Source organism: Papaver somniferum, chromosome 6, assembly GCF_003573695.1.
Source record: "Papaver somniferum cultivar HN1 chromosome 6, ASM357369v1, whole genome shotgun sequence".
Lineage (NCBI taxonomy): Eukaryota > Viridiplantae > Streptophyta > Magnoliopsida > Ranunculales > Papaveraceae > Papaver > Papaver somniferum.
In genome coordinates, this window is record NC_039363.1 from 100,493,450 (window position 1) to 100,509,759 (window position 16,310).

A 16,310-nucleotide genomic window follows, 5' to 3' on the forward strand; every position below is an offset into this window, starting at 1 on the left:
AAATTTACAATTCCACTGGAAGTATGTGATATACGGGCATCAGTTTTAGTCTTTTAGAACATGATGTATGTATGAAGATCTAGTAGTCATGCACCGTGTCTTCTATATTATGGCTTTGCATCCGAATCCTTTTGAACACAATCATTCTATGATCCTATGATAAATGCATCTCATGGGTCCACATAAAGAGCATCCAGTGGCTGATCTGCAGAGTTGGGGATTAGCATGCAGCTCGTTATACCCATTTAGATTTCTAGATCCGTCAAAAATATCTTGGATCAACTGCCAAAAAGACACATAAGACTTGCTGATTTTGGAGACTTACGCCTGTTTTGAGTGTGTTAAAACTTTGAAGCATTATGACGTATTAATCTCTTGATATCTTAGAACAGGTTCGCCTTAAGGAAGCTATCCCTCTAGTCATCTCCATATGGGTACATGGTAATATGTCCACTCATATACCAGTGGTTTTTAATTAAAACATCAGTCTTTAGCACAATCCTCCCGTTCCAGAAATAATTTACAGAGGTTTAGAATACATCAATAGATTAAGCCATTCTAGTGAAATGGTAGGCAATGTCTACTAAAATAGTTTCAAATCATGTATCAGCTGGTGTTTTTGTATTACTTTGTAACTTCCCTATTGTGGATGTCAAAGTTTCATTTTCTTGTCAAGTGCTGTAGATTAAAGCAGCTAAAGCCAATTACCATGATTTTGTACTAGTGACTATGGTTTCTGGGATCCAATTATTGCCTGGTTGAAGGCTTTGTTAATTAATCTTTTCGTTCTGAAATCTGATTTCAGCTACTTCTTACTTATATTTTTTAGGTGGAAAAGATCCCTGAATGTTTCCAGTCAGTGGAGGATTACCTTGGTTCTTACACTTTACCGTTAATAGAGGAAACTCGTTCTGAGTTGTTTTCGAGTTTGGAGGTGTTGCATGATGCACCATTTGCTGAAATAATCTCAGTGAAGGAGTCTGCCCAACATGGTTCATTTCTATATGAGCTTAAATTTGATTCTTGGAGGAACATAAATAGTGGTACTGGCAAAGAGCAATACTCTCCAAAATGTGGTGACCTTTTTGTTTTGTCTGATGTGGTACCTGAAATTGCCACAGATTTGAAGCAGTGTGTAAGGACATGTATGTTTGCTTTAGTCATGAAAGATATGAAGGAGACTAATGCTACAGAAGATGATAAAATATCTAGTTATTTGGAGTTCCGCACTTCAAAGTTGGTTGAGGTTAATGTTGGAATGCGGAACTCCGTTTTTGCTGCGTTTCTGGTTAATTTGACAACAAAAATTAGAATATGGAGAGCTTTACACATGTCTGGGAACTTACAGATGATTAAGGAAGTTTTGTGCTCCAATTCCATGGTAAGAGATGTTAATTTCTTGTTAGATATTACTTATTTTCAGAAAATGACATGAACAAAATCTTGCAAGAACTGTATATGATGCAAAGTTGAAACCGTTAAATTGATGGATAATTAGGGTTCGTGTTGTTTCTTTGCCTAAAGCTTTTCTTTCTTATGTCTAATTTACGGTCATAACTTTGCTGCCATTGAAAGAAATAGAATGCGGTTTGTTTTTGATAATTGGGTGCGAAACATAAGGTTTGTTATTTTATTGCAGGTCGAAGAATCCTGTAATTTTTGTTCTTTATGAGATAGTAGCACTTGGGATGAACAACTTGGCCGCAGATTGTCATTAGTCCTTGATGAGTCCCAAACATCTGCAGTACTTAGTTCTATTTCGATGGCACAGTGCAATCACAAGTCTTCTATTAAACTTATCTGGGGTCCACCTGGGACTGGGAAAACTAAAACTCTCAGTATCTTGTTGTATACCCTCTTAAGTAAGAGCTGCAGAACACTTGCATGTGCCCCAACAAATGTTGCAGTTAAGGAAGTGGCTTTGCGCGTCCTAAAGCTTGTTAAAGATCCTTACCACATGGATCCAAGACAGGATGAGTTGTTATGCTCACTGGGAGATTTGCTCTTATTTGGGAGTAGGAACCGTTTGGAAGTTTTTGATGATCTTGAGGAGATTTATTTGGATCATCGTGTCGACAGGCTTGTAGAATGTTTTGCTCCACAAAACAGTTGGAAGAAGTGCTTTAAATCCATGATAGAATTTTTTGAAGGTTGTGTAGCTCAATATCATTTATTGGTGAATGATTCAGTTGGTGAAGCTAAATCTAGTATCAACAATTATTCTACCCCTGTGGTTCCTAGTTCATTTATTGGTTCATAAAAGATAGATACACAGCCTTAGTTTCTCCGCTGAAAAGATGTGTAAGTGATTTGTGCACCCATCTTCGTAAGAGACTTCTATTGCTGCATAATTTTGAGAGCATGGTATGCCTAATTAATTTGCTCGATTCTTTTGGTAGTCTTCTGTCTCAAAATGATGCAAATGACAAAGAAGTAGAGATGCTCTTTACACATGGAGAAGTTAATTCCTACCGTAAGCACGAGAGGGAAGCATATATGTCTTGTACTTCTGCTACGCTGTGCAGGATCAGAAATGAATGCATTGATGCTCTAAGATCTCTTTTTGAGTCTCTTGCTCATGTTCTTCCAGATAGTATGAATAGAAGTTTGATATGGAAGTTCTGCTTTCAATCTGCCTCGCTCCTCTTCTGCACAGCATCTAACTCGTATACTTTGCATAGAGTAGAAATGGATCCACTGAACTTGTTGGTTATAGATGTAGCTGCTCAGTTACGAGAGTCTGAATCAGCGATACCCATGCAACTTAAAGGCATAAGGCATGCTATTCTAATTGGTGACGAGTGTCAACTACCAGCTATGCTCGCTAGCAAGGTAAATATTTGTAGACTGCTTGGCTTTAGTAATTATCTGAAGAAATGTTAGTTATGTCAAAGTTTGCTCTTTACAGGAGTTGCTTGTATATGATGTATTAACTCTGTTCAGGCTTTCTTATTTAGGTTTCTGATGATGCTGGGTTTGGAAGAAGTCTATTTGAAAGGTTGAGTTCATTGGGACATTCAAAGCACCTTCTCAACATACAGTACAGAATGCATCCTAAAGTAAGTGCTTTCCCAAATGCCAACTTTTATTGGAACCAGATTTTAGATGCTCCCAATGTCTCTGTAAAAGTTATGAAAGACGCTATCTTCAAGGACCTATGTTTGGTCCATACTCATTTATAAGCACTTCTGATGGACGAGATGAACAAGACAATGTTGCACATAGCAGAAGAAATATGGTGGAAGTAGCAATTATTTTGAAGATTGTACGGAAGCTTTTTAGAGGTATGGTTAATGTGAGTTTATAATTGAATTCCATTTCCGTATACCGAATTTCTGCATCCCATGCTTGCTTTTCTTTCAAGTAATTGTAATGAAGGTTTTACTTTTACAGCATGGGATGGCGCAAGAGAGAAGCTAACTATTGGAATAATATCCCCATATGCTGCTCAAGTAGCTGCCATTCAAGAGAAACTTGGGCACAGATATGAGCAGCTCGAATACTTTGCTGTGAGAATGAAGTCTATTGATGGCTTCCAGGGTGGTGAAGAGGATATCATAATAATCTCTACTGTCAGATCTAACAGTGAAGGATCTATTGGATTCCTTTCTAATCTTCAGCGATCCAACGTTACTTTGACCAGGGCACGGTAAACTAGTTGAATACATTTAAGAATATATTTTCTGTCGGAGTAATTAGTATTTGCAAGGGTATGAGAAGTCGTGACTTTGTTTTCTTGGTGTATGTTATCATCGCAGGCGCTGTCTTTGGATTGTGGGTGATGATACAACTCTGTTTAGAAGTGGATCTTGCTGGAACGCATTAGTTTCTGATGCCAAAGAACGACATTGTTTGTTTAATGCCAGTGAAGATAACAATCTAGCTAAAGCAGCATTAAAAGCCAAGAAAGAACTTGATCAGTTGGATGACTTACTGAATGGAGACAGCATACTCTTCAAAACCGCAAAGTGGAAGGTAGAATCCTGAATGGTCAGAGCAAGCTTTTTGTTATTTTTCATTGGAACTTGTATCAATTTTATTTTCATTGTCTTGATTTCTGCAGGTTTTGTTTAGTGATAACTTTAGAAAGTCATTCGCGAGATTGAAATCAATTCAGACCCAAAAATCTGTTATCAATTTGTTGCTTAAGCTTTCCAATGGCTGGAGCCCGAAGAAGGTAGACTCTATTTGTGGAAACTCGTTGCAGCTCGTGAAACAGTTTAGGGTTGGACAACTTTATGTTATTTCAGCTGTCGATATTATGAAGTATTCAAGCTATGTCCAAGTCTTGAAGATATGGGATATCTTACCGGTGGAGGAGATGGCAAAACTTGTTAAGCGTCTTGATAGCATCTTTAGTATGTACACGGACGATTTTGTTAACCGCTGTAGAGAGAGAAATGCTGACGGGTATGTTTGGTAACATTGCTCTTACTATTACCAGTTTGGTGATAGTCAATTGATGGCTCTCCTGTCACTTTGGATGGGAGTTTCATTATTTTCCCTCTCAATAACATTAGTTGTCCAGCTTCATGGGGTGTTAATTTTCTTTCTCTCTTTGTAGGGATACGGAAGTGCCAGTGACCTGGGAATCATGTAATGGAGTTGTTCGATATAATACAACAACTGAGCCATCTAAAGGGTTGAGTATTACAGAATTTGATGGAAGAGGCTGTCTGGAAAACTCAAAAGTGAATGAGAGTCTACTACTGATGAAATTCTACTCTTTATCATCTGGTGTTGTGAGCCATTTGTTATCTGGAAGTGATGGCGGAGAACTCGATCTTCCTTTTGAAATGACAGATCAGGAATTGGAAATAAGTCTTTTTCCAAGAAGTAGTTTTATTCTCGGAAGATCTGGAACCGGGAAAACTACTATCCTAACCATGAAATTGTTTCAGAAGGAGCAGCAACATTGTTTCTCTTCGGAAGGACTTTCGGAGAGTACAAGTTCTGCGGCTGCTTCTCCAAATAATTGGATGAGAGAGGGTCTTGGAGAGACAAAGGGAACCGTCCTACGGCAAATGTTTGTAACTGTCAGCCCTCAACTATGTTCAGCTATCAAGAATCAGATTTCTAATTTGAAAAGGTATATTTATTCCCTGGTGTTGTTTTAGGGATAGAATGTTGTTCGCTTATTGATGGTCCATTTATTTTTTTATCAACTGTTCCTCTTTTACTTCAAATTGTCGACAATATAGTTAATGGTCTTCATGTCTTTCTCAATAAGTATGGGACTGAGAAAGTAAAAAAAATTACCAAATCACTAGAGACGTGGTGTAGTAAGACTAAGAAGTCATAGCCCGCTAAGATAATATTCGTATCCTGCCAACTTGTGCCATCAATCCTAGCTTCTTATGGCTTAGGTCAGAACATTTTTGCTCATGATATTTCGTGAAACCTTATGGTGGATAGTATGTATAGTAGATGATGCAAATCGAATAATGTATATGTTGTTATCTGCATGTCTGAGAAGATTGATCTTTTTGGTAATAATCGAGGAAACCAAGTTTACTTAATATCATTTTTTTTTCACAGCTTTATCTGCGGGAAGAAATCTTCAGTTGACAATAAGTCATCCGGTATGCATGACATTGATGATACAGCTGAGCTCAGTAGCATCCCCGATTCTTTTATAGACCTGCCACTTGATTGCTACCCACTTGTAATCACCTTTCAGAAGTTCTTACTGATGCTTGATGGAAGTTTGGAGAATTCATATTTTGACAGATTCAATGATGTAAGGGAGTTTTGTGCAGGAAATACCGGAATAACTAGGCCATTTGCCTTAAATGCTTTTATTAGATCAAAGGAGGTTAATTATGACCGGTTTAATTCACTGTACTGGCCCCATTTCAATTGTCACTTGACTAGGAAACTTGACTCTTCAACTGTTTTTATTGAGATAATGTCTCACATAAAAGGTGGGCTGGTTGCTGGTAGAGTTCCTAATGGCAAACTCAGCCGGGGAAATTATTTGTTGCTATCTGAGGGACGGGTTTCCACCTTAAGCAGGGATTTAAGAGAGATGATTTATGATATTTTTCTTGATTATGAGAAGAAGAAGCTGCTGAATGGTGAGTTTGATTTGGCTGATTTAGTCATGGACCTTCATCAACGACTAAAAAAGGGGAGTTATCGCGGTGATCTGATGGATTTTGTTTATATTGATGAGGTCCAAGATCTAACCATGAGACAGGCTGCACTTTTTAAATATATATGCCAAAATTTTGAGGAAGGATTTGTTTGCTCGGGTGATACAGCTCAAACTATTGCTAGGGGTAATTTGATCGCCATATGTTTTTGTTCTTTTGTATAACTATGCAGCTATTTAATGAGGGTAATTTTGAGATGGCGACAATGTGTTTCGAAAGAGCTGGAGATCCATACAAAGAGAAATGGGCAAAAGCTGCTGGACTTAGAGCTGCTGCTAACCAAATGGGTGGTTCAAATTCTGAACTGGCTCGCATTCTTCTGACAGAGGCTGCTGAGATTTTTGAAACAACTGGAAAGTTCGAGATTGCTGCAAAATGCTTTATTCAGTTAAAGAAATTCCAAAGGGCAGGTTTGGACCATCTATATTCTTTTTTAAGGAAATCTACTGAATTAAAATCTTGAAATTATTTAAAGAACCATTTTTTGGAATTGATACGAATTCCTGAACCGAAAATAACTGAGATTTGATTCCAAAAATGCCCAACCATTCCCGCAAACTCGTTAGAAAAAGAATCAGTACCTTGCGCATTACAATTGAATGCAGGGAGTAGGTGGAGTTGGCACACTCCGAAGCCTCCCCTAGATTTTTGGATATGTTCAGTTTACATATTATTATTGCAGCTAAAAGGCCTCTGCTGAGTGTTGACTGTTGGGTATGCCTGGTTTGCTGCATTCAATTTGTAATCTTACTATTTTGTGTCTGTACAGGGTAGGCAGTGATTGTTAGGGGGAGAAAGTACCCTCACATGTGCATCTTTAGGTTCAGTCCTCCAGGAAGTTCCAGGAAGTTAAATGATATATCTACTTGAGCAGAAACCCAGTTTTGATTGATATTAACCTAATTCTATGCAATATTGAGACAATAGTTAAAAGATGCTAATGTAGGATCATCTTCAAAAATTTCATGTAGAGCCTAGTTAGACATAAACTCCAGTTGAAGTTGTTAAATTCAAATTACGTATGAAAAATTCATTTAGGTGTTTAGTCCAACTCGATTGAATGATTTTTACTTCTAATATTGTTGTCTTTTTAGGTACGCTTTATCTGAAGAATTGTGCGGAATCAAGGCTAGAGGATGCAGCTGATTGTTTTTCTCTTGCTGGATGCTGGTCTATTGCGGCCGAAGTGTATGATAGGGCCAATTGCTTGTTGAAATGCCTGGCTGTTTGCACCAAGGGAAATCTTTCGGAAGCGGGGCTTCAGTTCTTAGAGAAATGGAAAGCAGATGGAATCTTTGATGCTTACGCAGCTGAAAATCAAGGGCTGAATGATTTGAGACAAGAGTTCCTAGAAAAATGTGCATTTCACTATCATCAAGTGAAAGATACAAATAACATGATGAAGTTTGTTCGAGCCTTTAACTCATTGAACTTGATGTGGAATTTCTTGGTAACTCATAGTTATGTCGATGAGCTCGTGGATTTAGAGGTCGAGTCTGGAAACTCTATGGAGGCTGCCAATTCTGCCAAACTGAGAGGAGATCTTCTTCTTGGGGCAGAAATACTAGAAAAGGGTGGACACTATGAAGAAGCATCAAAGATCATACTTTTGTATGTTCTTGTCAATTCTCTTTGGATAACAGGAAGCAAAGGTTGGCCCTTAAAGAAATTCTCAAACAAAGAGGAACTTTTAACAAAATCAAAATTGATTGCAAAGACCAGAAATGACCACTTTTATGAGTTAATCTGCGTGGTGGCTAGCTCATCATCAGAGAAAGACAGCTGCTTAGCAGAGATGGGAGATTGTTTGGCTACTTCCCAGAGGCTCGGTCATCTTGGAGCAGAAATTTTGTACCTTCGGAAGATACTTGATTTCCATCTTAAGGTAAGGCTGGACACATATGAACAAGATGAAATGGTGGTGTTGGACTGTGAGAAACATGCAACACTTATGATTTCCCGTAATAGGGTCTCTACTCAGACCTTTAATTTATTTCTGGAATACATGGAGGGAGAAGATTCTAAGCATACTGATGTTCCTTGGTTCTGTTGGAACAATAAATGAGAAAGACTACAAGGGCTATGATGAGTTTTGTTTGGGTTACTTGGGTATCTGCAAAACGGTACAAAATAGCAGTTCCATCTACACATTGCTACATGCAGATGCCTATTGGACGAAAGACATCTGTCATAAATCTGTTAGACGAAATGGGGAATTGGTTGCAATGGATGCTCACCAGTTTGTATCTGCTGCTCAGAGTTTCTGGGTTTCTGAATTCACTTGTGTTGGTATGAATGTCTTAGAGAAGCTCAATACCCTCTATCGTTTTTATGTCGGAAACTCTGTCTCAATGTTTGATCAAGGAACAACTTCTCTTCACACGTTTGAAGTCACAAAGGGGCTCATGGAATCCAAGGTATTGGACTGGGAGGCTCCTAAGGCACTACTGGAGTATTCAGCATCTTCTAGGCAGCAGGTTCTTGAAATTATATGTCCCTCAGACTCAAAAATGATTTTTTCTGAAGATATGATGAAGCTAAGGAACACAGAGCTGTGTAGGGAAATTACCAAAGAAGTAATTATGGAAATAATCAGCTCAGAAAGGGAGTTATCTCTTGGGCAAATCTTGAAAGTGGTGATGCTGATATATGTGTCTGGGAGTCTACCTGTTCAAATATATCAGGTGATTGTAAATCGTTTCGACCTGAACCCACATTGGAAGTCCTTCTTTGAGCAGTTTAAAGATTGCCTTGATTCAGGGATTGTGAGGTTATCATTTCTCTTGAAGATTAGAGAATCTTTAGTGAAAACCTGTCAACCCAATTGGAGCAACATGTCAAGTTATCTTTCACCATTCCACTTTTTGTATCTTCTGGAACGCTTCCTTTATTTGGCAAGTTCCTGGAAAGATATGTTTTTCATGACGAAGTCTTGTCTTCTGGAAACTCTTGCATGTGAGAACTGGAAACTGAACTCAAAATCTGAGTTGGATGCAGATGCTAGCTTAGAGGAAGAACTACATTCTCTGGAAAGTTTTCTGTTGAGCTTAAGTCATAATATACTTTTGGGGAAGAATGGCACACTGGAATGGTTTGAGAAAACTGATATTGCAGCCAAGAAAGACTATCCTTCTCTTGTTTTAAGGGTGTTTATCCTTGCTGGTCTAGTTTGTATCAATTCTGGCTCTGAAGATCATTTTGATGATCTCTGTGGTCTACTGCTTCAAGATGACATATGTTCTTTTCTCCCACTGGAATTTCTTAAGTTCCTTGGCTTTGCAAAACCTTCCATAGATCCCCTTCCAGAAAGTATCCAGGGAGTTTGATTACAATAAATCATCTACAGTATTCGCGGAGGTGCTTAAGATGATTGGGAATCCTCTGGTGATTCTGTATTTAGGTGAAAATCGTCCAACCTTTTCTTGTCCTGATGCCATATTCATAGACATGGAGTTGATTCTGTGTAGAGAAGATATATTGGATATACTGTACCACAAGAGAACAGAATGTCTTCAGAAAGATGCCGTAATCGAATTGGAGTCAGAATGCAATATTGGGAGCATTATTCACTATTCTCAGCCTTCCAGTTCATTCAGTGAAGAGGAACAGCAGTTCATGGAGAATGAGGGCACAGATGTCGATGATTTGCAAGGGGGTTACAAGGTGGTGGTTGTGCGTGATGATGACGGTTTTTCTATGAATCCATTGGCATTGATGGTTCGTTAAATGTGCAATTTGGTTCTTTTCAGTTTGAATTCATTATCAAAAGAGTCTCTAATGGTTTAGTTTCTTCTGTGCAGTTTAATACAGAGTTACTTATTCGTATTCTTCGTGCTGCAATTGTCAATGCATCATCTATTGCTGAAGATCGTAGGTTCTCTGCTGAAGCAGAAATCATGATTGGTGAATTAAAGCAAATCTTAATTGCTGTAAGGGTTTCTTGTCCAAGGTTAGTTTTGATGCATGCTGAATGTGTGTGTTTGCTGGTATTTAAGATGAATTATTTTTGCCCTGGAAACTTAATTTAATTGTATAGAATTGCATTATAATACTTAGCAGCCTAACCTTTTCCTGTTATGTTTTAGAGAGGAGAACATGCAGCTCATCCTTTCAAGATTTTCCGAATTACTTATGAAGTGTAAAGTAAAAAGATTAGGTCAAATGTTGGCTCCTTTTTTTTCAATGCTTATGGCTTCAGATAATGTTGCTGGACCTTCTCAGTCCAGTGTTTCATCAAAGAGTAGCAAGAAGAAGGAAAAATCAAGATCGGAAAAGGATAAGAAGGGGAAAGGCAGAAGGAAGTAATATTGTAGTACTATTACTTGAGTCTTTTTTTACAGGACAGGTTGTAGGTGCACTGGGTTTGAAAGCCAATGCATGCTGCTGCCTGATTTGTAGTTTTTTGGTAAGTTAGAGCGTCCACACTGGTGCGAGTATAACCAAAGATCAAAGACTAAAAAAGAAGACCAAATTTGGGTTTAGTCCGTCGTGTGACGCAGTGGGGAAAGAGTAAATTTGGTCGCGCGTTGATAAAGCTTATGCCTGTAATCAGGCGTTGATAAAGATAACGCCTAAAATGAGGCGTTTGTAAAGATCCCGCCTGAGTTTGGGCGGGGAGATTCACAAAAAAAAAAAAAAAAAAAAGAAGTGGGGCGTTGATAAAGATAACGCCCCAAAGAAAGATTTGGAAAACTTTTAGGAGTGAGGCGTACATTATATGAACGCCTAAAGAGAGGCGTTATGTATACCAACGCGCGATGAAAGGCGGAGATTATATCAACGCCCGTAGTGTAGGCGGAAATTATATAAACGCCCGACTATATTTGGGTTTGGTCTTGATCGCCGACCAAATTTGGTCTGGATTTTACTCTTTGATCAAATTTTGATCGATGGTCCGTCCCACTACGCCAGCCCACTCGACTAAAAATTTGGGTTTAGTCGTCCACTGCAGTTGCTCTTAGGATTAGTAACTATTCTTTTTTATTTTCTTTCATCATCTTTTATACTTTTTATCTTTATCTTTTATCTTTGTAAATTAAATAATGTAATTAGAGAAATATACAGAAATATAATTCCAAGTCTAACCAAATTGATAAGACAAACAAAAGTGCATCGTTATTTTAGATGGTATTAGAGCTTGTGAATAAAAGATCCACAATCAAGTAACTTTTTCCACTTTTTGTTTGATCAATTAAAATCATGTCTCCTCTTTTCCCAACTGAAAAATCGGGTGATTTTGAAACCTTCTTTTTGGCAACTTTAATCAAACCCAAATCAAAAGTGGTGACTAATGATGCTTACGCAATTCAAATAATCTTAGTTCACTCCTCTCCTGAATGGTGATAATTATAAAATTTGGGCACGTGAAATCGTCATGACTCTTTCCGTCAAAGACACGATGAGTTTTGTGCACGGGACAATAGAAGAACCTTCGGATCCCAACTTTATACGCTAGATGGAAAAGATCATTTAACAATCTTGTTAAGATGTGGATCACCAATTTAGCGGAAGATTTAAAATCTAGTTTTGTGTATGCTGATTTGGCATATCAACTTTGGAATGAGCTTCAATTTTATTAATCCAATGCTCCCAAATTTTTTAAGCTAAAACATGTAATTTCCACTTTAAAAATTGAAGGGATGTATCTATGGATGTTTTTCACAAAAGAGTACCTCATTTTATTTTCGAAACGAAAAATCATCGTCGTTAATCGACGATATTAAAGTCGGGTACAATTTCTGATAGTGTAACTATGCGCCAAGCTCAAACGGCCTCAATAATTTGAGATTCTACCAATTTTTGGATTGTAATTGCTTCAATTGGTCAAAAAAAAAATCTACAGTTTTCTGTAACAGGTCATAATAAACAGTGTCGTATAGGTTTATATACCGGTTATGAAACAACGATCTTAGTCGGTAGATATTACTGATAATTATCTACCTATTAGGTTTGGTATTTTGAGTTTCTGTACCGATTTAGACATAATCGGTAGATATCTAATTTGCCAAACTAACGATTGTGAAAGCATAAAAATTCAAAACTTTATAAGTTTTGCAAAATATATATTTGGGGCAACTATCACAATTGGCAGATAATGAACATCACGAAACTACTGATTGTGAAAGTAGAGAAATTCGAAATATTTTTCTAAATTTATATTTGGGGATATTATCACAATCGATACATAATGAACATAACGAAACTATCACAACCGGTAAATAGTGAACTTCCCGAAACTACCGATTGTGAAAATAGAGAAATTCGAAATTGGGGGAAAATAATTCAATTTGTTTTTTTTTTGCATAATCGATAGTAGTCGATGTTATGGAAACTACTGATAGTGCTTCTCTTTTGAGACAAAAGAGTATAATCGGTAGATAACATGCTCTATTATCTACGGATTCTAGGACGTTAATGGCGCTGAATGTATTCAATCGTCATCTGTAATCGTTATTGAACCTTCAATATGATATTCTTCATGATGTTTATCGCCTTCTTCTTCATACTCATCCATTTTTGTTATTGATTTTAGGTAAACCTAGTTTTCCCAAACTTCTTCTTCTCTAACACTCTCTATTTCTTTTTAAAATTTGTAGCTCAAATGATTTTTCAACACTAATATAATCAAAATTTAACTAACTAATTAATCAAGTGTAAATTAGTCATTACGAAAAATATGTGGATAAGGGGTGAGTTGGTATTACTTCTTAGTTACCTTATTTTGTTTTATTAATAATCCCGAATTCTTTTTGAGTATCCATAAAAACGCCAGGGTTTTTAACTCTCAAATGATAATTTGCAAATAACAATAATCTTGTTTTGCAGTGCTTTAAAAAAAAGTTACATGTATTTATGAAATAATTAAGCAATTGTGTCAAAAAAATTCTCTCATTTAGCAATTGATGACTAGAATATCATGAAAGACCGTTAGAAATGATTGAATTGACTTATGCCTATCCATGTATATGTAAAATCCCTAGCTATTGATATGTGTATATAAGTAAACACAAAAACCCACCAGCACTTGCACTTTTATTTTAGTTTCCTCAAATATCTCACTTAATCTCAAAATTTATCATTTTAAGCATCCTAACATGTAAGGACCAATAAAACCAGGCATCCAAGTAGCCACAGGCTCTCAAGTTTCTAAAAGCTTGATCGCGAATGAAAAATGCGTGTTTATATAACAAGTTCTGGAGTTGTTAGAGTCACATCAATTTTGCTATGATATTTACAAATTTGATTTTGAATGATTTTTGGCATCCACGATTAAAACTATCCTTAACATGGATCATACATAATGCTTTTCACTTTGTATATTTGTATGATTATCCTGTAAAGCTATACGATTTGTATGCCACTATTACGCTTTACTGAACTTGGCCTTGATCCAATGCACGGCCAACACTTTGCCTGATACAATGTACAGCTAAATTTTTGCTACAATCATCACAGCCATCTCCTTAGCTTATTCTAGTTATTCATGTGTCATATGCTTCACTTGGCCAACTTGCTTGACAATAGTAATGCGCACTATCGCATTACTAACTTGTTTGCATTGTCCAAGATTTAGCCAGCCTTGGACTAATGCATAGGCAAACTCTTGGCCTATTCTACAGTCTCACATCATCCTTGAGTTTGAGCCAACTCAATTCCATGGATATGCATAAATGCCAACGTCGCATGTTGCATTTTTCAAATTGGTCTTGTGTTGCCTTTCCCTCAATGAAGCTTCATTGTATCAGCCAACAAGCTTCATTACTTGGCCAATGACTTCTTAATTTAGCGCCACCTTGGCGCTTTATTGGACCTGCAGTGTCCCGCTATCTTAGCGCTCGACATTCTATGCAGTGTAGCGCCACCCTGACTGATCACTGACTTAGGAGGCTTTGTTATAACGCGCCATTGTGGCGGTTCACTAGCCTGACCGGTTATAGACCTCCCCCACCTAATTTTTTCAACGTCCTCGTTGAATGCGACATGTCTTAAACTTCGTCGCTTGCACTTTCAGAACCTCTCTGAAATTTAGCAATCTTTGCTGGCTTTCTCAAAACGTCCTTAGCCAACTTCCATGCCTTAGCATCAACATCACTTAGCTTTACTTCCTTGTCATTAATCCTACCAACTTGAATTTTTTTGTTGCGTCGCGACCGCTTTCAACTCCATTGCAAATCATATATCAACACCCAAGTGCAAACTGAAATTCCTCTTGCCAATTCCCTGAATTAGGCTTGAATATCATTTGAATCACTTGCGCCTAAGTATACGCAAGTAAGATTCTTCCCAATTGGTCAAATTGATCAATGACATATTCTTTTGCCTTCATTTTCCGACTTTAGTTGCACCATGCAACCTAACATAACTTATACAAGACTCGGCCTTATGCTTCAATCATGTTGCGCTTGCGCCAAAAAATGCCATGCCTTAAGGTAGGAAAATTATGATTCGACACCACTTTGGTATGTGCCACAACTTATAGTCTTTGTTGCACCTTGTCAATATCATAACTTTTACTCAATTTGGCCTCCAAATCATATTCCAAACTTTACCTTCTTGGACTTTGCTTGTTTGTATGCCAAAGAACCAACACCTTGTTGTTTTTTTCTTTCATTATCACAACACCTTGATTAAAATGCATGACTTTGATATAGTCATCACTTAGGACTACCCGGAACATCCCACCGTCATTTTGGACAAGGTATCCTCTTCACGCGCCTTCGAAACCATCATGCCTCACTTGTTCTTTCAAACTTCTACGCTTTTATGTATTGGAAAAAAAAAATAGTCTTCCACGCCATGAGTCAACCTTAACCCATTTACTTGATGGACTTACTTCTACATTCTTTCTACGTTACTCCATGTCGTCGCTACCAATGTGCTGTCTCATTTCCACATAACTCTCAATAGAAAACTCGTATACGCCACCAATTTTTATTTGCTTCTTTCACTTTTAGCATCTTCTATTACATATTTTGGCTTAACATGCTATGTATCATCTCCCTCGTGAACTCGCTTTACTTTGAACAAAATAGACAAGAACTTTTTTCTCAAATACCCTCATCCACTAGTACCTTACATAGAGAGACTTCATTCCAACACCAAGGTCCACACGACCCAAACTGAAACTGTACTCAAACTTAAGCAAATACTTGCACCAAATGATTGCAAACATGTAAGATCTAACAAGCCTTGCAATACTGACTTCATCTTCTATTCTAAGCAACAAGAAGGAAGCGAGACATCACCTACTGTCTCCAATGTAGTAATTCACTTTACTACATGCATTCTTCTAACTATCAACGTTCTTATGCGACTCCCATAGTGAAGCACAATATAATTGACACTTAGTTGAATACTCATTCAAACTGAGGATATCATGTTTCTTTAGTTTTCATGAAGATTTCTTCAAGAATGACCTCATATCATTCTTATGCATCACCACTACTTTTTCCTTCCTTCTCCATGCATCCACCACTCGGCCTAACTTGTATTTCCAGACACATCATGTATCTTGGCCATGCCCAAATCTTATTTGGCGCATGCTAAAGTTGCATATCTACCATGCTTGTTAACACCCAAATTTTGACACAAATTTGTGCATCTTTGCACAACTGAAACGGAATTAACTTGGTGATTCTGAGCATCACCAAAGATCTCAGGAAAGTCATATTACTCAATGACTCTTGCAGAAAAATCCTTAATTTAGATAGTTGCAAACTATACCAACAATCCTTGTAAATGAGGCACCCTTTGCCTACGTTCCATGAAGCAAGATTACCGTGTTATTCTTCAAACTTAGTGTTAGAGCACTGCTCGGTCGAACTCGCAAGCGTTGTTATCTCAAGATTTTTTGTCAAGTTTGGTTGATCAAAACTATATACTTGATTTCTCGTATACTAATAGTTATGTCTCGGATTAAAATAGAATGTGTAGTTGAGCTTTAGACTTCACGGCGTTCACCAATTGAAGAAGATGATCTACTTAAGAGCTTGTAGGAACTTCATCAACAAAAGGTATGTGGAGGCTAAAACTTATCTATCACTCAGAAGTCTATTCTATTCTATCTTCTAATGAGACTAAGTCGTATAGCTATATAGATTTTTACATTATACACATTTGATATTTCGAGCCGAGTTTATCTCGCTTATCTATTTC

General features: G+C 37.4%; 2 protein-coding genes across 3 annotated transcripts; both read left to right on the forward strand.

Annotated features, from left to right (window-relative positions):
• The first annotated feature begins 1,684 nt into the window (after positions 1–1,684).
• LOC113288585 lies at positions 1,685–6,353 on the forward strand. Of its 2 annotated transcripts, XM_026537669.1 has the most exons (8): positions 1,685–2,301; positions 2,400–2,832; positions 2,958–3,284; positions 3,394–3,649; positions 3,759–3,975; positions 4,064–4,410; positions 4,565–5,089; positions 5,539–6,353. In XM_026537669.1, the coding sequence occupies exons 3-8, from the start codon at positions 3,158–3,160 to the stop codon at positions 6,317–6,319; spliced, it is 2,253 nt and encodes a 750-aa protein (XP_026393454.1). In that variant the 5' UTR covers positions 1,685–2,301; positions 2,400–2,832; positions 2,958–3,157; the 3' UTR covers positions 6,320–6,353. The 2 variants fall into 2 exon arrangements, with proteins under 2 accessions (XP_026393454.1, XP_026393453.1); XM_026537668.1 differs by having other exon boundaries at positions 1,685–2,832.
• LOC113288586 lies at positions 6,336–10,808 on the forward strand. The gene is made up of 4 exons (XM_026537670.1): positions 6,336–6,565; positions 7,250–9,872; positions 9,956–10,104; positions 10,241–10,808. The coding sequence occupies exons 1-2, from the start codon at positions 6,352–6,354 to the stop codon at positions 8,218–8,220; spliced, it is 1,185 nt and encodes a 394-aa protein (XP_026393455.1). The 5' UTR covers positions 6,336–6,351; the 3' UTR covers positions 8,221–9,872; positions 9,956–10,104; positions 10,241–10,808.
• Positions 10,809–16,310: the final 5,502 nt, after the last annotated feature.

What these genes read in the sequence shown, in the direction of transcription:
- LOC113288585 (XM_026537668.1), top strand. Translation starts at nt 3,158, where the DNA reads ATGTTTGGTCCATACTCATTTATAAGCACTTCTGATGGACGAGATGAA. An exon ending in GTTACTTTGACCAGGGCACG is followed by an intron (nt 3,650 to 3,758) that starts GTAAACTAGTTG and finishes TTATCATCGCAG; the next exon opens with GCGCTGTCTTTGGATTGTGG. An exon ending in CAGATTTCTAATTTGAAAAG is followed by an intron (nt 5,090 to 5,538) that starts GTATATTTATTC and finishes TTTTTTTCACAG; the next exon opens with CTTTATCTGCGGGAAGAAAT.
- LOC113288586 (XM_026537670.1), top strand. Translation starts at nt 6,352, where the DNA reads ATGGCGACAATGTGTTTCGAAAGAGCTGGAGATCCATACAAAGAGAAA. An exon ending in AAAGAAATTCCAAAGGGCAG is followed by an intron (nt 6,566 to 7,249) that starts GTTTGGACCATC and finishes TTGTCTTTTTAG; the next exon opens with GTACGCTTTATCTGAAGAAT.